At 41.3% G+C, this 18,624-nt stretch overlaps 1 protein-coding gene across 4 annotated transcripts in view; it reads right to left on the bottom strand.

The window, feature by feature from the left end:
- Nucleotides 1–3,149: 3,149 nt before the first annotated feature.
- Nucleotides 3,150–18,624, bottom strand: part of LOC119033077 (apoptosis-stimulating of p53 protein 2-like) — a 30,927-nt gene continuing 15,452 nt past the window's right edge. For 2 of the 4 annotated variants that reach the window (XM_037122694.1, XM_037122695.1), the window contains exons 5-20: nucleotides 18,417–18,487; nucleotides 17,185–17,286; nucleotides 15,996–16,170; nucleotides 15,720–15,901; nucleotides 15,436–15,600; nucleotides 13,494–13,541; nucleotides 12,191–12,374; nucleotides 9,689–9,811; nucleotides 9,380–9,501; nucleotides 8,847–9,255; nucleotides 6,652–7,490; nucleotides 5,703–5,840; nucleotides 5,425–5,558; nucleotides 4,804–4,970; nucleotides 4,496–4,695; nucleotides 3,150–4,390 (exon numbers count right to left, since the gene is read on the bottom strand). In XM_037122694.1, coding sequence (XP_036978589.1) covers nucleotides 4,349–4,390; nucleotides 4,496–4,695; nucleotides 4,804–4,970; nucleotides 5,425–5,558; nucleotides 5,703–5,840; nucleotides 6,652–7,490; nucleotides 8,847–9,255; nucleotides 9,380–9,501; nucleotides 9,689–9,811; nucleotides 12,191–12,374; nucleotides 13,494–13,541; nucleotides 15,436–15,600; nucleotides 15,720–15,901; nucleotides 15,996–16,170; nucleotides 17,185–17,286; nucleotides 18,417–18,487 — 3,101 coding nt within the window. In that variant the 3' untranslated portion in view covers nucleotides 3,150–4,348. The remainder of the gene's footprint in view (nucleotides 4,391–4,495; nucleotides 4,696–4,803; nucleotides 4,971–5,424; nucleotides 5,559–5,702; nucleotides 5,841–6,651; nucleotides 7,491–8,846; nucleotides 9,256–9,379; nucleotides 9,502–9,688; nucleotides 9,812–12,190; nucleotides 12,375–13,493; nucleotides 13,542–15,435; nucleotides 15,601–15,719; nucleotides 15,902–15,995; nucleotides 16,171–17,184; nucleotides 17,287–18,416; nucleotides 18,488–18,624) is intronic. The other 2 variants (XM_037122696.1, XM_037122697.1) reach the window with 2 other exon arrangements.

Raw genomic sequence — 18,624 nt, 5'->3', positions numbered from 1 at the left:
ATACATGTTATTTTAGTGAAAATTAAAAACATTATCATTATCATTGCATTATCATTTTCATATATTTGTATGCATTTTGTGGCATCATCAAAAACTAAAACGCAGAGGCTGTTGACATTTAATTTTCATAGACTTAACCTGCCCCACAATGTTAAAATGAAATTGCAATTGTATTGCATTCACATTCACTCAGTCAGTTTAAAGATGAGAATGGTAATAGAATCCAACATTTGATTTTATTTGATTTCATTTGATTTTGATTTGATCAATATAAACAGTGCAGCATAATCTTTCATTTGTGGCAGCATTGTTTAAGTCACAATTAAAATGAAAATCAAATTTTTCGAACAATTGGAAAATCTATGTGAAAAAAACCATTGGACATTTCCTTTTTTTAAAGACTTAATCTGCCTCAAAGGGGACGATGTTCAAATGAAAGAAACAAAATTGCTCCCCATGTCTATTGCATTTACATTTACCTGCCATCATGCTCTTTTGGGGACAATATAAAAAGGAACATTTTCTACCAATTTGAAAATTACAATGAAAATAATATCCAAAATATCATTTGCAAAGACTTAAACTGCTTTACAGTTGACAACGTTTTCCCCACATGTCCCATTTAACATCATTCTAACACCATGGTACCCAGATGATGTAACCCCGTGACCTTTGGCTTAAGTGCAAATCAAAGTTCAAAATCTTTTGAGTCCTTTCTGACCAAATGCCCACAATGACATTACCATCAGCCCCAGCTGGACAAATGTAAGCATACAGACATGCTCAATTAAGAACATCTTTTATTTATTATAGTCTGCTATATAAAAGTAAATTATTGATATTATACCTGCTAAACATGCGGATATAACGTTTTTGTGAGCATGTTTGCCCGTTGAGGTTAGCATGAATCTCAAAATACTGCTGTGGCTATAGCCTATAACATCACAGAGCTGTAGACTTTCATTTTGGTTCAAGCAGCATCTCATAAATGATCATTGCATTGCTAATAAAACCGCACTGCTCTATAAGCTTTTGTGAGGGACGTTAATTTCGGCTCAGGGTCAGCTCCACTCCTAACAGAGAGTGTGTGGTGTGACAGATAAACCTGCTCTGACCACAGACACTCCTCAGCTCATGCCTGTCATTCCTTCATCCTGCAGAGGGAGCGTCCCAGTCACCATGACGGAAAAAGACAAACACACGCACAGTACTTCCTGAACCAGTTTCCTCTCATGTTTTCATCTTTCACCTATAATTCATGCTGACATTGATTTCAAATTGCTAATTTTCTCGCCAGAACCTGTTGGGATTGAGCTGTTTGTTCTCATTTTGCACAAGGTAATTAAACAGAAATGAAGTTAATATCCAGCAGTGCTCTCGTTATTTAGTCTAGGGGCGGTGAATACAAATGAGAACGTTCTTTAATGTCTTTAATGTCCCGACTGCTTTTTCATCAAGGACACAAATACAATCTCCAGTGTTCATTAACAATGTTATTTGGTTCTGGCTCTGGCAGAAACAGTAATTAATGCAATATGAAACACCTGTTTGGGCTGATTAAAAACATCTGTCTCCTTGTTTGTCCTGTTACTGAACACAGAACATGACACATGTTGCCAAATAACCCAAAAAATAAATGATGGCTCACTTTTTTTTTTTTTTTTTGGCATTGATGGGTGTAAAGTAAAATTAAACAGGTTCACGTTACAAGATACAAGACTTTTACACACTGTAAAATATGGACTGATGAGTTAACATTTTAGTTTGTATTCAAAGCTATACTCTCTTGACAAGTTTCCCAGCACATAATCTAATATCTTTAATACATAATATACAATTCTATACTCATAATGAAATAAACATGGTGCTACTGAGAAGCTGATGGTGATGAATGTAGGTGCGGACACAAAAGGCACTAACTCACTTCATCTCTTTTTCTTTTTTTTCTTTTTTTTTTTTTTCCAAGATTCAATACTTTAAGAAATGGTTTGGACCAGCTGTACCCTGAACTGTCACTTCTTTTTCAGTGCTGTCAAATGCCATCTATCCAAAAAAGCTGAGACCTCATAAAGATTCATATAAAAAAACGCTCAACTCTCAATATACTGCATGTTTACAGCCACTCACCAGTGCAAACACTACTGACTAACTGCTTCATTAATCAATTAAACTGGCCCAAGGTGTAACTCTAATGAAGGTTCAGCTGCTTTGAGTCCTGCATGTTTTCCCCTCTTTGTCAAGCTCAATTTTGTGTTCACCACTCCTTTCTGTCAGTGTATTTACCTGCTCTGGTGTCAGTCCGGTCGAGACTGGAAGAGAAAGTGTTCTCTCATAAATGACATGTTACCACATCGGTGACACCGGGAGTGAGAGTAACTAACCACAACCACTCAAATTCACTGTAATAATGTAATCTTTGGGGCACTCGCGCTTACAGTACTCTTTCAAGTTTGTTATCTCACTTGTACTTAGGTATGCCTTGCACCATGTAATCTACTTAGTTACTTTCATAATCATAACTGTGTACTGAGCCAGTTAAACCCCTCACATATGGACAAAAATCACATGACTTTCACATCTGGAGAAACAGTAACCTCTAAAAAGTCACGTCAAAGATAAATAATTATTTGCACTTGATTATTCTAATTCCTGCATCAGCATTATTTTACTACCAGTAGTTTTACTTGAAATTTAGTTATATTTTTGTTATTGTACTTGTGAACAGATTGTCAGCACTCATTTCACCACTGAGTGATACAGCTACTGGAACAAAACAAGCGATCATAAATATCTGATAAAGTCATTTCATAGTGTACAGCCTACTGCAAAAACAATGAGCTCAGTGTGGTCTACAGCACAGTGGTAGTAAAAACAAGATGGCCAGGTTTCATTTTTCATATGCCTGAATCAAGTTTTATACTGCATCACATATTGTTTTATTGCCTGCTCCCAGCACAGGTTCCCTTCACATTGGAATTATTTCTCTGGAAGGTGAACGTGTCACTGTTTGTCCAGCAGAGGGCAGCCAACGCTGGTTGAATAAACAGTTTGCATGGAGATCCCCAGGTTTACCATTTAGTCTAAAATACAACTGGCTTATACTCATCTTTGCCACAATAAGATAACTGGAAAAGAGAAGACAACGTAAACTGAGTACAAAGTATTTTATTGTAAATGTTTGAAATTCTACAGTACATTTGTGGTTACAGTTCTGACAAAAAGGGCTAAAGAAAAAAAGTAACAAAAATAAATACATCTGCATTGACGGAGATATGTGATGACTTGACTTTTAGGAACTCATAACGCACAAGTTCCATCTTTATTTTTTTAAATCAGATTTTTTGATTTGACCTCGACTTTACAACACATCGGTCACTGATCTCTACAAAAAGTCAAGTCTTCTTGCCTTCTTACATTACTGTATTGTCGTGGAATGGCTGTAACAAAATATTAAAATTCATACTGCATGACATCTCCTTCTTTATCAAAGGGTTTCTTAAGTCCATTATCAGAACATCATTCCTACAGCAACGCTTCACTAGTTTCTGTGAGAGAAATACATGTATACACAGTTATCTATGGCATCTCAACCATGCGCCAGTGAAGGAAAGCCAACTGGCTTTGTGGGTATCATAGACCACAGAATGAACAGCATAAGATCAACCAAACGCTTTATCACAGTTTTCAACCAATCATTTCATTAGCAAGAACAGTGGTGGTCACAGCTGAAACTTTACACCTCCAGTGCAGTTATACAGAGGCGCAGTCACTCAACACAGATGATGAGAAACAAGCCCCAAAAGATTGTCATGGTAATAGAGCATTTCAACATCATCATCATCATCATCATCTTCATCATTCACTCTTTCACCTCATGGGGTGTACAGTAGAGCTCAAAGTGTGTTGGAAAATATCCAATAGCCTGGAAAACATGTTTTAAAAGACTACTGAAAAGCGTAAAAATCACTTTCTAGCAATAAAAAATACTGCTTGTTCCATTTACATCCCAACATATGAGCTTCTGTCACTTTAGAAATAGTTTCAGACACCAATTACAAAAACAACAAAAACAGTGGAATAAAGGAAGAATGCCAACAGTGTCTTAAGTACACAGTACACAGTGTGGCCTGGAAAAATAAGAGAGGGAGAAACCTCTCTGATGTAGATACAGGAAAAAAAAAGTGCCAGAAAGAGTTTATAGGTGATCCTTCATATTGTTTGGTTATGTCCTTGTCTCTTCATTTCAGCAGTGTCCGTCTCTTCCCCAGTCTGTTAAAGCCTGTGTGTGTGTGTCTTAGTGTGTTTTGGAGAGTTCTGGCAGACTGGAATGTGCAGGTATCTTTGTGTTTTAAGCCAAGGTTCTCTGTCTTGGCTTTATTCTTGGGTAGAGCTGTTGGACACAACAAGAAGACATGTCAGCATCACACATTTGTACATGAATGTTTCCACTTGAATTACCGTAACATCACTATACTTTCAGTAAACCACAACTCACCCCAAGGAGGTTGCGGGGAATGTAACCCTCAGTGTCGCCCATGCGCGCCCACCACCATTCAATCTCGTCCTCATCCTCTCTGCGGACGATCGTCATACAGTCTCCTTCGCGGAACGACAACTCATCAGGGTTTTCGCTGCTGTAGTCCCACAGGGCATAGACCACACCCCTGTTCATGATGCCCATCTTCTCTTGTACACCTAAGAGTTAAATTGCAGAAAAATAATCAGCACACAAAGAACATAATATGCATAACATATAATGAAAAAACAAAAAAGATCAAATATAACTGAATAGCTTTCACTGACCGTAGAGGAACTGAGAGCACTGAGTGTAGCCCTCCTCCATTTCTTCACATTTATCAGCTGCCGTCTGCATGTCGCTGTAAGTCATAGCGAACACTGCTGCGCCGGACTCCACCAGGAACTTGCACACTTGCACATTGTTGCAGGATGCAGCACAGTGAAGAGGTGTCCTATGTTAGAGGAAGCAGACAGGAAAAGATAAGAGGTATGAAGAGAAACACTTAACTGTTCACTTGACAGTTAAAGACTGTCAAAAGACTGGAATTTGGTGGGTACACTTTGAGTTAGGGCTGCAAATAACTATTATTGTCATTATTAATTCATCTGCTAATCATTTTCATGATTTATTGCTTAGCCGATAAAAAGTCAAGGTGGCTTCTTCAGTCCAACCAAAAGTCAAAAACAAAAAGACTCTTCTTTTACCACCAGAAATAACAGAAAATGAGCAATCACTTGCATTTAACAAGTTAGAATCATCAAATGTTTGATTGGTGGTGAAAATAGTTGGGGACTAATTTTGATTGAATTATCAACTGATCTGATCAAACATGCAGACTAATGATGAGAATTGTGACTTGTCTGAGTCTCATATACAAAAACGCTTTGTGTCAGTGGTGAACTTACCAGCCGTCACTGTCAGCAGCATTGACATTGACGCCAAACTGTACCAGAAACTTAACGATCTCTGTATGTCCGGCACAGACAGCATTGTGTAGAGCTGTGATGCCTTCATCGTTGGGCAGACTGGGATCCTCCACCTGTGATTGAGAAATTACAAGGGAAGAATTGTCATGACTACTTAAAGTTGTTCTGAATCCAAATTTCTGGTACAATTGCAGCTACCTAAAGAAATCATATTGAGGAAAAGTTTCAATACATAGAAAAGGGTGAGCATGTCTTACTTCATAGATGATTCTCTGGACCAAGTCAAACTCTCCTTCCAGAGACGAGTCCAGCAGCAGAGCCAGTGGGTTGAACTTTACTCTCATGCTGTGGTCAATGCGTTCAGAGTTGGGCTTTCGCAAGTTGGTCCTCTTTCCCTGAAGACACAAACATCATCGTGTGTCACTCAAATAATCTTAAAACAGCCAATACACAAGATAGATGATATAATCTAAGATGTGAGACTGCGGTCTAATCCTGAAGTCTGTCGTGCTGAGGTGAAAGCGTCCGCACTCCGCTGCGTTCAGTCTCAACTGAGAGATGAGGGTGAAAATGTTTCCCAGCTCTAAGTGCATTGCTAATCCAGTTTATCAGCATAAGCTGTAAGAAACACATTCATTCCTCTAAAACCATGATTATGCAACCAAATGGGTCTCAAATGGACGTGACGAAAGGGGGGGAAATGGGTCATACACCAGATTTCTTATTGGTTTGTCCTTTTGGGGTAAACCTACCACTCCACCACCAAAGCTTTCAACAGGAGCTTAACAACAAAATCAAGTAAACTGGTGTTTATTTTTAACACAAAGTGCGTCTTTGTAAATGGTGGGAAAGTGGGGTGGGTATCCGCTTAGTGTAAGCAGAATAAGGGCCATTTTCTCCAGAAACAATAGAAGTACTTGATAAGGATTATCAAATTATATAACATCGGACCAGGTCAGTGCTCTTTACAGGCAGGTCATTATAAAGTAGAATTTGCACTGACTGTAACTCATGACCTGCCACTGTGGAACAAACAAACAAATAAACAAACATGTGAGAGGATTTGAAATCACATAAAAGCACGAAAGGAAATGGGGGAAATCAATACTATAGTGACTCGTTCTATCACTCAATATAACAGATTTTTAGCCATATCGAGAACCACATATTGACTGTGATTCAGCAGTTTAAGATGGTGATTCATACCGGTGGAAGCGTGACCTGTCCGGTGACCTCAGGTGCCTTCATGTTAAAGGTGTCCTCTCCCAAGCTGTCCTGCTCTGCTCCACTGGGGTATGGGGGTGGTGGGTAGGGGGGGAACTCTTCCAGGAAGCCCTCTGGAGGTGGAGGGGGCAGGTTGGGCATCATGTCCTCCATGCCAGCAGGGGGTGGTGGTGGGAAAAGAGCGTCATCTGGCCTGGGAGGTGGGTGGGATGGAGGAGGAGGGGGGATAATATCATCGCTCTCTGGAATGGCCAGAGGTGGTTTGGTTTGTTCGGTGGGGGCTGGAGCCGGGAAGTGCGATGGGATATGAGATGGGAGTTGTCCTCCCTCTGTAGTCTGCCCTGGCTCTGATGGGTGTTTCTCTGCACTTGGAACCTGTGACCCCGCAGATCCCTCTGCTGCCTTCTCTGCTTCACCAGCATATGTTGGAGTGGTTGGCGTAGTCACAGTCTCCATAGCTGCTAGCGTGGTCTTCTGGTAGAGGAGTTTCTGAATGTTGGGCCCGGCGGGACCCTCTGGTTCAGTGATGGAGCTGCGTTTCTTCAGGGGCCTCGGCGCGTTGTAGAGCTTCTTTCTCAGGGCTTCCAGGTCACCATCACTCTGATGCCTGTAGGGGTTGGAAATGAAGGGAAGTAGCTTGGTTGGGCTGAGGGGCCGAGGGATGCGCTCTGTTTCTGGTTGGTGGCCCTCAGACGGGCTGGGACCCACATTGTTGGCTCCACTGTGGTCTACCTCAGATTCTGGGGCAGGGGAGCGGTGTTCCAGGTAAGGGTTCTCTGGATGGAAGGAGCCTCCACTGGGGATGACTGGTTTACCATACACTATTAACAAAGACAGGAAACAAGAGTTAAGATGGAGATAACGCCATTACCACTAATAACCTAAAGACCGACACCTTGCTCTCTTTCACTTCATGAAACTACTGTCTTGGCCAGATGTTACTTCTGAAGTAAAACTATTCTGCTAAAAAGAAACCACAAAATATTAGGGCATACTAATGACAAGATGGAGGGAGTTTACAGCTACCCATCATGATTATTTGTGAGATATTGTATGTAATCCTGCCACCTGACCTAATCAGTCTATAAACTTTGTTTCAGGTCAGCAACATAAGAAAAGCAGAGTAGGGTTTGAAAGTTCATTTTACACTCTTGTTAAAACAAGATATGTTTCCAACATGAATCCGCCTGTGTTTTTTATGGCTGTGAAGAAACTAGCTTGTACCAGTTTCCAAACCTGCTGCTAGAAGGCATTTTTGCATTAAACATCATTTATGGCTTCAAGGCAACATTGGTCAAGAACGTTCATCTGACAGGAATATCAATTATGGATGGACTTGAAATACTATTCTGGTAATTTAGCTTGAGTTGAAACTTCAAGACAGTTTCACAACCACATTACCTACTACTAGTAATGCTGAAATCAGAAAAGTATCGTGTTTTTGTTTTTATAAATGAAAGAACAAGTCAGTCTGTATAATAGATCACTTCTTTTGATGACCTGTTTTGTCCTCTACATATATTTACAAAATTGTATTATTTTCTTCTTAGAGAACTAGTGTGAATTACATGAAAATCTTCACAACAGATTCAGATTGATGCCAAAAATTTAATTTCCACACTTCCAGTCAGAAGCAGCAGGTATGGTTGCCTGTGATGGTGTTAATAAGGAGAGGATGTAACAGATGGCTCAGCCTCTCTAGCTGCTCATCTCGTCAGTGGCGTATGACCATTTTCTTGATGCCTCTTCTGAAGAGAACAGTAGCGGGGTTATTTTACCTTAATTATTTATTATTTTACCCAGATACTTAGTTCAGGGGCTTATGTGTAAAACTGACAACAGGCATGAGAACAGATAATTGATTTTGTGTATTAGGGAGGATGTAATTTTAATTCAGTGGTTGTTCTTATTTTTTTTTTACATGTAATATTAATGGATCTGTTAAAGCATGTATGTCTAAATGCACTGTGCAACAAAAGCTTGTTCTAAGGAAATGATCCTCTCAGATGTGAAGTCAGAATGATCAGTAAAGAACAAAGATAAAGGATGTGTTAATGACCGGGCAGTCTACTACTTGAAGTTTAATAGTCAGGAACCCAAAGGAGAATGACCACACTCATCTGTGTCAGCTCAACCACACTGTTCAGGCACTTAATTAAAAAACTGAATATTCTTACCACTGACGAATCCGTTGGTGCGGCTCTGAGACCTGTGGAGAGCGCCCTGCACACCAGGCTGGAAGGGCTTCGCTGAGCCAGCCTGCTGTGTGTACATTGAGTAAATGGAGCTGGCTGCTAAGGTCTGGGGTTTACTCAGACTGGAGTCTTTGGAGTTGGGCAGCTCTGGGGTGAATGGCCGTACCGTGGCTGCAGGTGGAGTGTCTTGCTTGGAGGGTAAGGGGAGTGTCTGGCTCTGTGAGGGTGGGAGAGGGGCACGGCCCTGGGCAGCCTGGGGCTGCTGGCTATGGGGCTTGGCTTTAGGGAAGGTGCCCGTGTTGAGTCCTGCTTTGCCATAGGGCACGATATTAGGGCCTTTGGGTTTGGTGGGGACAGGAGGAGGCACCTTGACTGGACCTTTGGGAGCAGCCTGGAGAGATGAGAGGAGAGACGGATAGCAATTTAGATGCCGGTAGTATTCCTGTTGAAAATAAACAGATCTGACGGCAGATTTTTTTTCCTTGCGATTATTTAAGGAGTGCCTTTTGCTTCACCTGAGCATCCCTGACCAGGTCATCACTGCTCTGGTTTTTGCGGAGGGAGGTGGCGGGAACCTCAGTTGGCTCAAACATGGAAAATGGACGCACCTTCCTGTCCCTCTTCAGCTCCGTTTCATCTATCCAGAAACCACATGTAGGGACAGTAATCAGTTTCATCTCATGTGAACAGTGACAGTGTGAATTGTAAAAAGACAGGACAAAAGGACAAAAAACTCCTTTGAAAGCTTAATAACAATTACCATTTACAGGTAAGGATTACAGGAGAGTTTCTGTGGAAATGCCACATGTGTGTTTGTCTCTTACCTTGTTCTGCGTTAGTGTTGGAGTGTGAGGTCATTCGTGGCAGTGTTGAAGCCGGACCATGACCGTTAGTGTTGGATTCTGGAGCAGCAGAGCCCCAGTCTGCCAGCTTGGATGGCTGTAGGCCTGGGGGACCCGCAGGAGAGGAGGGACAGAAGAAGAAAAAGAGAGGAAAGGAGTGTTTACATGTTAGAAAATAAAACAGAATTTACACAGAAACAAAAGATAAAAAAAGACATACAGTAGATTTTTCATTGCGATTGTGTGTGTATTCTGTTGCATTTTGCCTCCCTCCCTACTCATCATTTGTTTTTTGGTTGACTGACTAAGACCCAGCCAGTGGCCACACATGTCCGCCAACATCCACAGTCAGATGAGCCGCGAAGGCACGGGGCTTTTGCAACTAGCGAGATGAGCATCCCATCAAACACTGTAAAACATGATTGAATTCCATCGCATTGCCTGATGACTTCACTAAAATACTCAAGAAGTGCTGTACAAATACGCCAACAAACACACAAATTTAGCAAACAAGAGCTGATTGGGTTGGTCAGAATCCACACAGAATGTCAGTTCAGCTGAAGGTTATGTGTTTGTTCCAACTGACCCATTTAGGAGTGGGAGAAAGATAACTGAGGAGAAAGCTCAACAAACACGCTTTAACAAACAGCAGCAAAACAAGCAAACAAGACCAAAGATCCGGCAAAGCAATGATGAAAACATCTTATTTTTTCCATCTCTGTCAGAGAGAATCACTCTCATGAAAAATAAACACATCGAAATAAAGCTGCTGAAAAGCACACACACACACACACACACACACAAAAACACAAGTGTGTACCTTTTCTCTTAGCCCGAAGCTCTTTCAGAGGCTTAAGCAAGAACATGGCTTCTGAGGAAGATGCATTCGAAAGACAAGAAAAACAAAGTAGCCTTAGAGCTCCAGATCTCCCTTTGCTCTAGACATGCTGTTGGCTAGGCCCAGGCAGGGGCCCCCCTGAGGGGCCACACAGAGACCAGCACAACCCCCAGGAGCCTGCCTGATACTAGGCAGAAAGTCCCCACTAGAGAGGAACTGGGTATGGGTGTATACTAAGAGCAGAATCCTCTGCATCCCCGCCCATCTCTATCTCTCTTCTTCCCATACTGCAAATCAACTCAGCATGCAGAAATAATTGTGTGCAAGATCGTGACAGACTGGGAAAAGCCTGTTTCTTCTGCTTCCTGAATATAGAATTGCTTTAAATAGGAAAACATGAGCCAATGATGAAGTGAGGGAAGGTATGAGGAGGGAGAGGGGGTGTCCTTTCTGCTTTTGTTTTGTAATGACTAATTTTGGTGTCAGATCATTCATTTTTAATAGCATGAAGCACACTGCTGGCCCACTATCCACTGGGGGACTGATTTAGGGCTAAGAGAGCGAGTCTACAGATAGAGCACGTGACAAAGAATCACTGTGTAGAAGAAGAAGACAACACAAAGAATATCGTTAGATGGGATGTGTTCCTCTGGTCTGTCAGTGGTTTGGTCAGACTTTGTTCCCATCCATTACACAGCACACATGCCACTGCAGTCCTTGGGGAAAGGGTGCTGCTGGTGCAACAACAGATCACTCCATACCATCTCGAAAACATAATGTTTTTGTTGTGCAAAAAAGTTATTCTGATAAAACATTTTCGATATGACATGCTGTGTGTGTTCAAAACAAATAAAGACATGCCCGATTTTGCTTTTAGTTTCAATCTGGATTTTTTTAGCAGCAGTTCTCTCAAGAATTCAGGACCGACTGAAATACGTCTATCTCTGTAAATTGATGCTCACTGGTGGATTGTTCTGATTACGAGGCCCAAGATGCTGAGTACGAATATGAATCAGCCAGCAAAGACAACCGCTGAATGCTAAAGGCAGAAAGCTGAAAACTGAATATGACTACAGTGAGCATTCATTTGAAACATTTGTTATTTTCCCTTTATGAAAAAACACACACACCTAATACTAGCATAGTGTCAGCTAATATAAAGAATGACACATACAGACAAACAACACAGCAAAAACACAAACCAACAACTCACTGCAAAACATCACAAGTATTTCAGAATATGTCAAGAGAGTGAAAATAAGATTGTGATGTTCGGGCTCAGCAATACTAGATCACAACACACCATCCAGGAGGTAACTAACTACCTTCTGAGCTCAGAGTGACATCACAACCCGCAGGTGTCCCAGAATCCTCTGCTCCTGATCGACGCAGAATAGTTTTGTCACATTTCGATAAAACACACAAAAATGTACCCAAGTCTATGGTGACATACATAAAGAAACACGACGATTAAGGTTTTATTTTATAACTCTTATTATAAATTTAGCTGACTAACTAATGTCTAAAATGACAGAAGGAACTAAGTGAGGGCCTGCTGCCAGGTCGCTCCACAGCCTGGCAGAAAGTAAAGGGCTCAAACTAAAAGGTGAAAGGCTGCAGAAGGTGCGTCGCCTGTGGTTGCTCACCTGTGCCGGCCTTGCTCTGTGGGTCGTGGGATGGAAGAGTGGCAGTTCCGTCTGGGTAGGCTGGTTTTACAAGCGGGTCGTGCCTCACTGGGCCTCGGGGCATGGTGGAAGACTGGATGTATGGGCCGACCGCTGCCACGCGAGACGGACCTGACTGCTGTCCGGCTTGGCCATCGGAGGGCTGCTGTTCAGTGACAGGATAGGAAAGAAAAAAAAAAGAAAGCTGATAGGTCAATGAGAGTACTTTAACATATATTGTAATACAGAAGACAGAAAAGAGAGAGTGTTAGTGTAATTCAGAGAAATTAGGGTGCAGAGACTGAATGGCAACCAAATTTGCCTGATGTTTTGTTAATGACAATTGTATATCATAGAGAGCTTGCTGACAGTAGCCCTAATACTGAAGCATTTCACAACACTAAAACTCTAAGCTATAAGAAATTAAATAAATATGAAAAATTGATAATGAATGAAAAATGGTTAGGAAACTTTAACATTCTTAGAAATCTTTGCCACTGCAGAGACAAAAATATCAATGCTGGCCTGTAGGTGGCACCAAAACAGTCAGTATTGTTACTCAATTACAAGGATTTACCCCAGTAAGTGTTAAATGATCTGTACGGCAGTCTTCTTCAATCCAACAAAAAGAAATAAGGATGGTTTATTCAGGATTAAAATGTTTGAATGACGGACAAACATCGCCTTCATCTGAGTCCTGCCTTGAACGACTCACACTGGTGTTAAGATAGCTTACCAATCACTGATTTTAGTAACTCATGTATAACTACACTGCTTGAGGAAAATTTTAATTACAGTTCCTGACTGCAGAGTTATACAATATTAAAACCCTGACATTTTAATGGTCCTCTCTCTAAAACATGTTGTAATATAACATCATGCAGTTTTAATTTACAGTAATTTTAAAGCAGCTAGAATAGATGTGGGCTCTCGAACTTGGACTGGTGATGTAAAATCCACACAGACAGTAAATCCTCTTCAAGCCTTTAGCTTGTAGACGGTAACTAAGATACATCTTAAAGAGAAAAACTCAAAAGCCTTTATGTTTTCCAAACCCAGTAAACACTACTTAAACTGTTTTTTTTTAAATAAATGTCAACCCTTCAACAAAAATGTATCTCAGAGCTGAAAAGAGGACCATGTTTCACTTTGCCTGTCAAGGCCCTGAAACAAAAAACAAACTAATGGAATCTGATGTGCCAAGTCATACTCAAGAGGTCAGATCAGAAAGAAAAGAAACACATTTTTAAACACATCAGTTCAGCTCTGATACTAGTTTAGTTACCTGAAGATGAGTGTCTTTTGAAGCCCTCTCTTTACCAGGATAGCCATTCTTGAAAAAAAACAAAAGCACAAACATGCAACAGCAGTTCAAGATACCAAATAATCCCCCTTTTTTAAAATCTTATATTCGCCCTTTTCTAAGAGTTTCCTGAACTCTGTGACTGAGAAGGTGCGGGATGACTCAGGGCTGGCAGCTCTCAGACTACCTCTCTTCAGTCAGTATGGTTATTCGTGCTTGTCGGGTGATGTCAGATGGACACTTGCTGTTTGGTTGGAGGAGAGAGCAGCTTGGATGGAGTGTGTCTTTGTGCTGGTGTGAAAAAGGCCTACTCATTATGATTCCGAGCAGGGTGTGGGTAAATCACCTCCTCACTGGGACCTATTCAGGCCTTCATCTCAAATACGCACACATGCATACACAAACACACATGCACACACACTCCTCTGCTCTGTTCCTACTTTAGTATACATGTCAACTGGCATCAAAAGAAAAGTTGTGCTTCTTTAAAGCTGGATTGGGGTGGAAGTTGCTCATTTATCTAAAAGGCTTCCTGCAGAGCTTCGGAAGGATATGTTACATCTCTATTTTGACATTTATTATTTATGTTCTAACTTATAGGCCACTTTAGCTCTTGTACACATCATTTGCTTAGTAACACTGCACGCTACCCTCGGAGGAGAATACTTATTGTGTAAAAAAATAATTTTTGATGGCACCGAAAATAAAGTTAAAAACAATCTTTGTGTTTAACTGGTTGAATGTTAATTTGGTGTAAAGAAAGAGAGTTAATGATGAAGGCCAATGAAACAACCTAAGTATGTCTAAGAGAAGTTCGACCTGATCAGGAAATTGTGATTAAAAGAGTGACTGCATAAAGGACGGAGAAAAATAACTTGCATTATTGAAGGATGAAAACATAAAATCATCCAATCACAACACTGGTGTTTTCATACATCCTTGCTCTCCCTAAACAAGCTTTCGACCTCGAAGCAGTGAGCATGTTCCTTTTCCTTCTTGGCAGTCTGTTTCAGAGACGAGTCTGTTGACTCTTATTTACAGTCCCATGGCAACCTGAGTTCAAAACAACTCCTGGAAAGGGGAGAGAGGAGTGCAGGGGCAGGGAGACACCAGGCAGCAAGCTAAGACCCAAAACCTTATCACTCATTACAGCTTGTACAAAGACTTGAATTTCATTCTGCAAATGTCTAGTCTGTGCTGATGATTACCACGTATTTTATTACTATGAAATGTGTTTTGAAAATCAAATGTTTTTAGTGGGGTGTTTTTTTTGTTTTTTTTACCTTTAGTGAAGTGGTTATACGCCTTTTCCTGTTTCTGTCAAGAGTGCAGACAGGAAAGATAGCATCTCCCCTGACATTCCTGCCTGTCAGCCTGCGCTTATTACTCCTCTCTCATCTCCGAGAGTTGTTTTTGCCAAAAGGGACTGAAAACACAGCTGAGCAAAGGAGTGAGAGTGTAAACTTGGATTCAACTCTGTGACATGATCGAAACAATGATCAATACCCAGCAGCTATCTCAGACAGATAGATCAAAGGATGTAAAAAAAGATGGATAGGAGTTGAGTCCTTCAAGCGAGAGGGCCACTAGGATCTCCCACACAAAAGGTAATAAGGGTAAAGGGGCCTTACGTTGGCACGGGCGTGCTCTGGATGCTTGGGCATCTAAGGCTTACCGGAGGTAGGCAGAGATACAAACAGCCTTTATCATATGGCCACTAGGGGGAGCTCTGATCAAAACCATTTCCATCACTTATTAGCAGATATAAATAATGATGATCTGACAAATTGTAAGAAAGTCACAATAACAATTAAAGCTATGAGAACAGCTTTCTCAAAATACTGAAGAAGATAAGTGAGAGGATTCTGAGTCAGTTCATTTAATGTTTTTTTTTTTTATGTGATGTATATGTTACGATACTTACAGGCAAGTTCTCCTTCTGCTGCAGCGCTGCCTTCTTCTTCCACAGTCGATCTCGGAGTTCACTGATCCGCTTGTCCATGGAAGCCACCTCCAGGTTGCGCTTGTTCAGACTCTCTCTCTGCTGCTGCAACTTAGAGTTTTGATCCTGGTTGAGCTTGTTCCTCAGCTGATCACCAAGAAGGACAAGACATTAGGGCCAGATCAAGAGATGGTTGTGCTCATTTAAAACAAATATTGTCTCTGAAGCTACGATCTGTATTTTTTGTAAATTTTATTTCTGCACACCTGTAACTCCTTGTAGAGTCGGTCTAGTTCAGCTACAGAGGTCTGGTTGTCGTGGAAGTTGTCCATTTTGCCATTTTTGAGCAACTCCAGCTGTCGGTTGAGCTCATCCACTTTGGACGCAGCCATCACTAGCTCTCTCTGCTTCTGCTGAAACAGGTTGTTCATCTGCTCTATCTCTTCCACTAGATAGGGAGTTGAGGAAGGCGATAAGAGTATTATGAAGACAGGAGATCACAGAAAGACATTGCATCTTCATGTTTATGTCCATGTGCTTACCTAGTTTGCCATTGCTGAGGCGTTTCTGCTCCACCTGGCCCTTGAGGGCCCGGACCTTCTTGAGCCGAGTTTCCTGGTTCTCAATGTTCTCTCGGAGGCGCTGCAGCTTCTCCTGCTCAGAGGCCTGCTGCTGCTGACGCTGCTCCTGCTGCTTCAAGTAGCGCAGCCGTTGCTCCTTGAGAGACAAAAGTGAGCATGGAGCAAAGGTCAGAAACATAACTAAACAAAAACATTGCTGTTAACTTTCATTTATCACCAACCCATAGCCGAGTATTGTTTCCTTGTATATCAGCATGCCTGGATAAATAAGTGTTAGGGAAACATTCTGTGGAACTTATTTCCGTTTTCAAACTCAGAGAGTCACTTTTGAACCGGCATGTGACAGGTTCTAAGATGAGTACAACACAGTCTCTACCTGGAGCAGTGTGAAACTATGTGACATGCTGATGGTAAGCCTGTTTGCATACTTGAACTGTGAGCAAGTTTACATGACAGCCTGAAGATACATTCCTAGGCTTGTTATATTACCCTCAGGCATACACACAGTTCAACAGTTGCTTTGATAGAACTGATTAAGTGAGTCAAGGGCAAAGGTGTGCAACCTGTAGGGCATGTCTAAGCAGGGACACAGAGAAAGATGCCAGTTTTTTAAAGTCATCGTAACACAGTACCACCAGTATCAGCAGAACTGGACATTTGAAGGTGCCTCTGCAAGACACACAATGTGTGGGAGGAAAAATATCTAATTTGATTTGATATTACACCCGTTTTCTCTCAAACATTTTCAAAAACAAGCAATAAGCAAGTGAGAAAACGATCTTTAAATACCAGAGGAGTCCTGTGCAGTGAGAATCAAAGGCACGCAGCAGTCTCAGGCTTCTCAAATTATAAACACTACACCTGAGGCCATCCACAATTTATCTCACCTGTCAATCAAAACTTCAACATGCACACAATCTTAAAGTCCTCCGTTCCATAAGTGCTCTAGACTTGTTTTAGTTCTGCTGTTCTGAGTACCCTCTCTCTACTTTCTCACACTAACCCCCTCTTTAATCTTGCTCCATTATTTTGTCTCTGCTCCTCTGGCTTTTACTTTCATCTCCACCACTTAACCTCTTCATCCCCTGTATCCCACCCATCTCTCCACCTGTTCCACAACTCCCCTTTCATCTTGTACTTCTTTATGTACCTTGGAAGCGAGGAGCTGTTGTTGAGCCTCTATCTGTTGTTGCTGTCTGGCAGCCATCTCTTGCAGTTCAGCCAAAGTCATGTCCATGCGGGGTGTCGCCACCTGGGCAAGGATAAATAAGACAGACAAAGGACAAAAGAAAACGCATTCAGAGAAGCAAAATCAGAGACAGACAAATGAGGAGAATCAAAATCCCTCTAACTTCTTAAACAAATGTGCAATAAAGGGACCAAAATTGGACTTTTTGTGATGTCAAGATTCAAAGTGCTTTTATTCTAGGTGACATTCTCAGATTAATAATTATTTTTACCGTTTTACAGTACACATCAAGGTGATTTTTTAATTGAATTATTTAGTACCCTCTGGTACCGCTGTCAAATCATTAATCAACATACCAGGCTATGGAATAGTGTCATCTGGTAAAAAGTGAGTCTGTGTGTTTCATCACGGCATAATTAGGTGCTTTGGACACCACCGACACAAGCAATATTGAGTATTTTGACAGGTGTTTGTATGTCTTGTATGTCTTAAGGCAGAGTCTGAAGATGGGTGTGGCTTCACATGGTAATGCAGCAACTACTGACTAGTCACAGGTCTGAACAGGAACATGCTGATGGGCATTGCAACTGGTGTAATCCAGTTGCAAGATGGTCTCTAACTTTAACACTAAAGTCTATGATCCGCATGACAAGAATTAGGAACAAATAGAAGTTTCTGTTGATAGTGCATCAAAACATGTTCTGGTTGGAATAAACCATGGAAGCTAGAAGTGTAATAACTCGTTTCGAGTCCGTAATTCTGTGGACCCCCTAGTGTTCTGATAGATGGAAATGCCACCGCAGACATGGGAGATATGAGTATCACTGGGACAAAAACTAGACCAACAATTTCTGACAACAATGAATGAATCACTATGCATTTGCTCTAGATTCAAAGATAACATGCTACCAACATTACCGTCATCAATCAGATAGGGTTCATTTCTAAATGCCAACTTTCTGCGCACACAGAACATGGCGAAAGTTAAAATTTTCAGTGCACTTGAAGCAAATTCAGCTTTTGCAAACACACTGAAGAACATGGAGGTTCCCACTGGAATGAATGGATTTCTGGTCGGCTTGCAAAGGTACACAGAGCTAAGTGGAAATGAGAAGGTACAGTAAAAAGCCTTCTAAGTGAGAAACATCCTGCCAAACATATTTCAAATAGTCTAAAAGTGTAGAAGAACTCACCCCATTCTCCATTCTTCTGTCTGGAGGACCCTTTACTCCATTCCTCTTCGGCTCTGAGCTTCTTGACCCACCTGAGAATAAGATATCAGACATCACAATCTACTGTAGAGTTTCATCTAAAAAAGACTGCATCAGATTAGTCCAAGCCAAGAAACAGCATACTGCATTCTACTGGCCTTTACAGACAGCTGTGAAAAATGACTGGAAC

Source organism: Acanthopagrus latus, chromosome 15 (assembly GCF_904848185.1).
Source record: "Acanthopagrus latus isolate v.2019 chromosome 15, fAcaLat1.1, whole genome shotgun sequence".
NCBI lineage: Eukaryota > Metazoa > Chordata > Actinopteri > Spariformes > Sparidae > Acanthopagrus > Acanthopagrus latus.
Note: the sequence above shows the minus strand (reverse complement) of the source record. Positions and strands in the feature narration are given on the sequence as shown.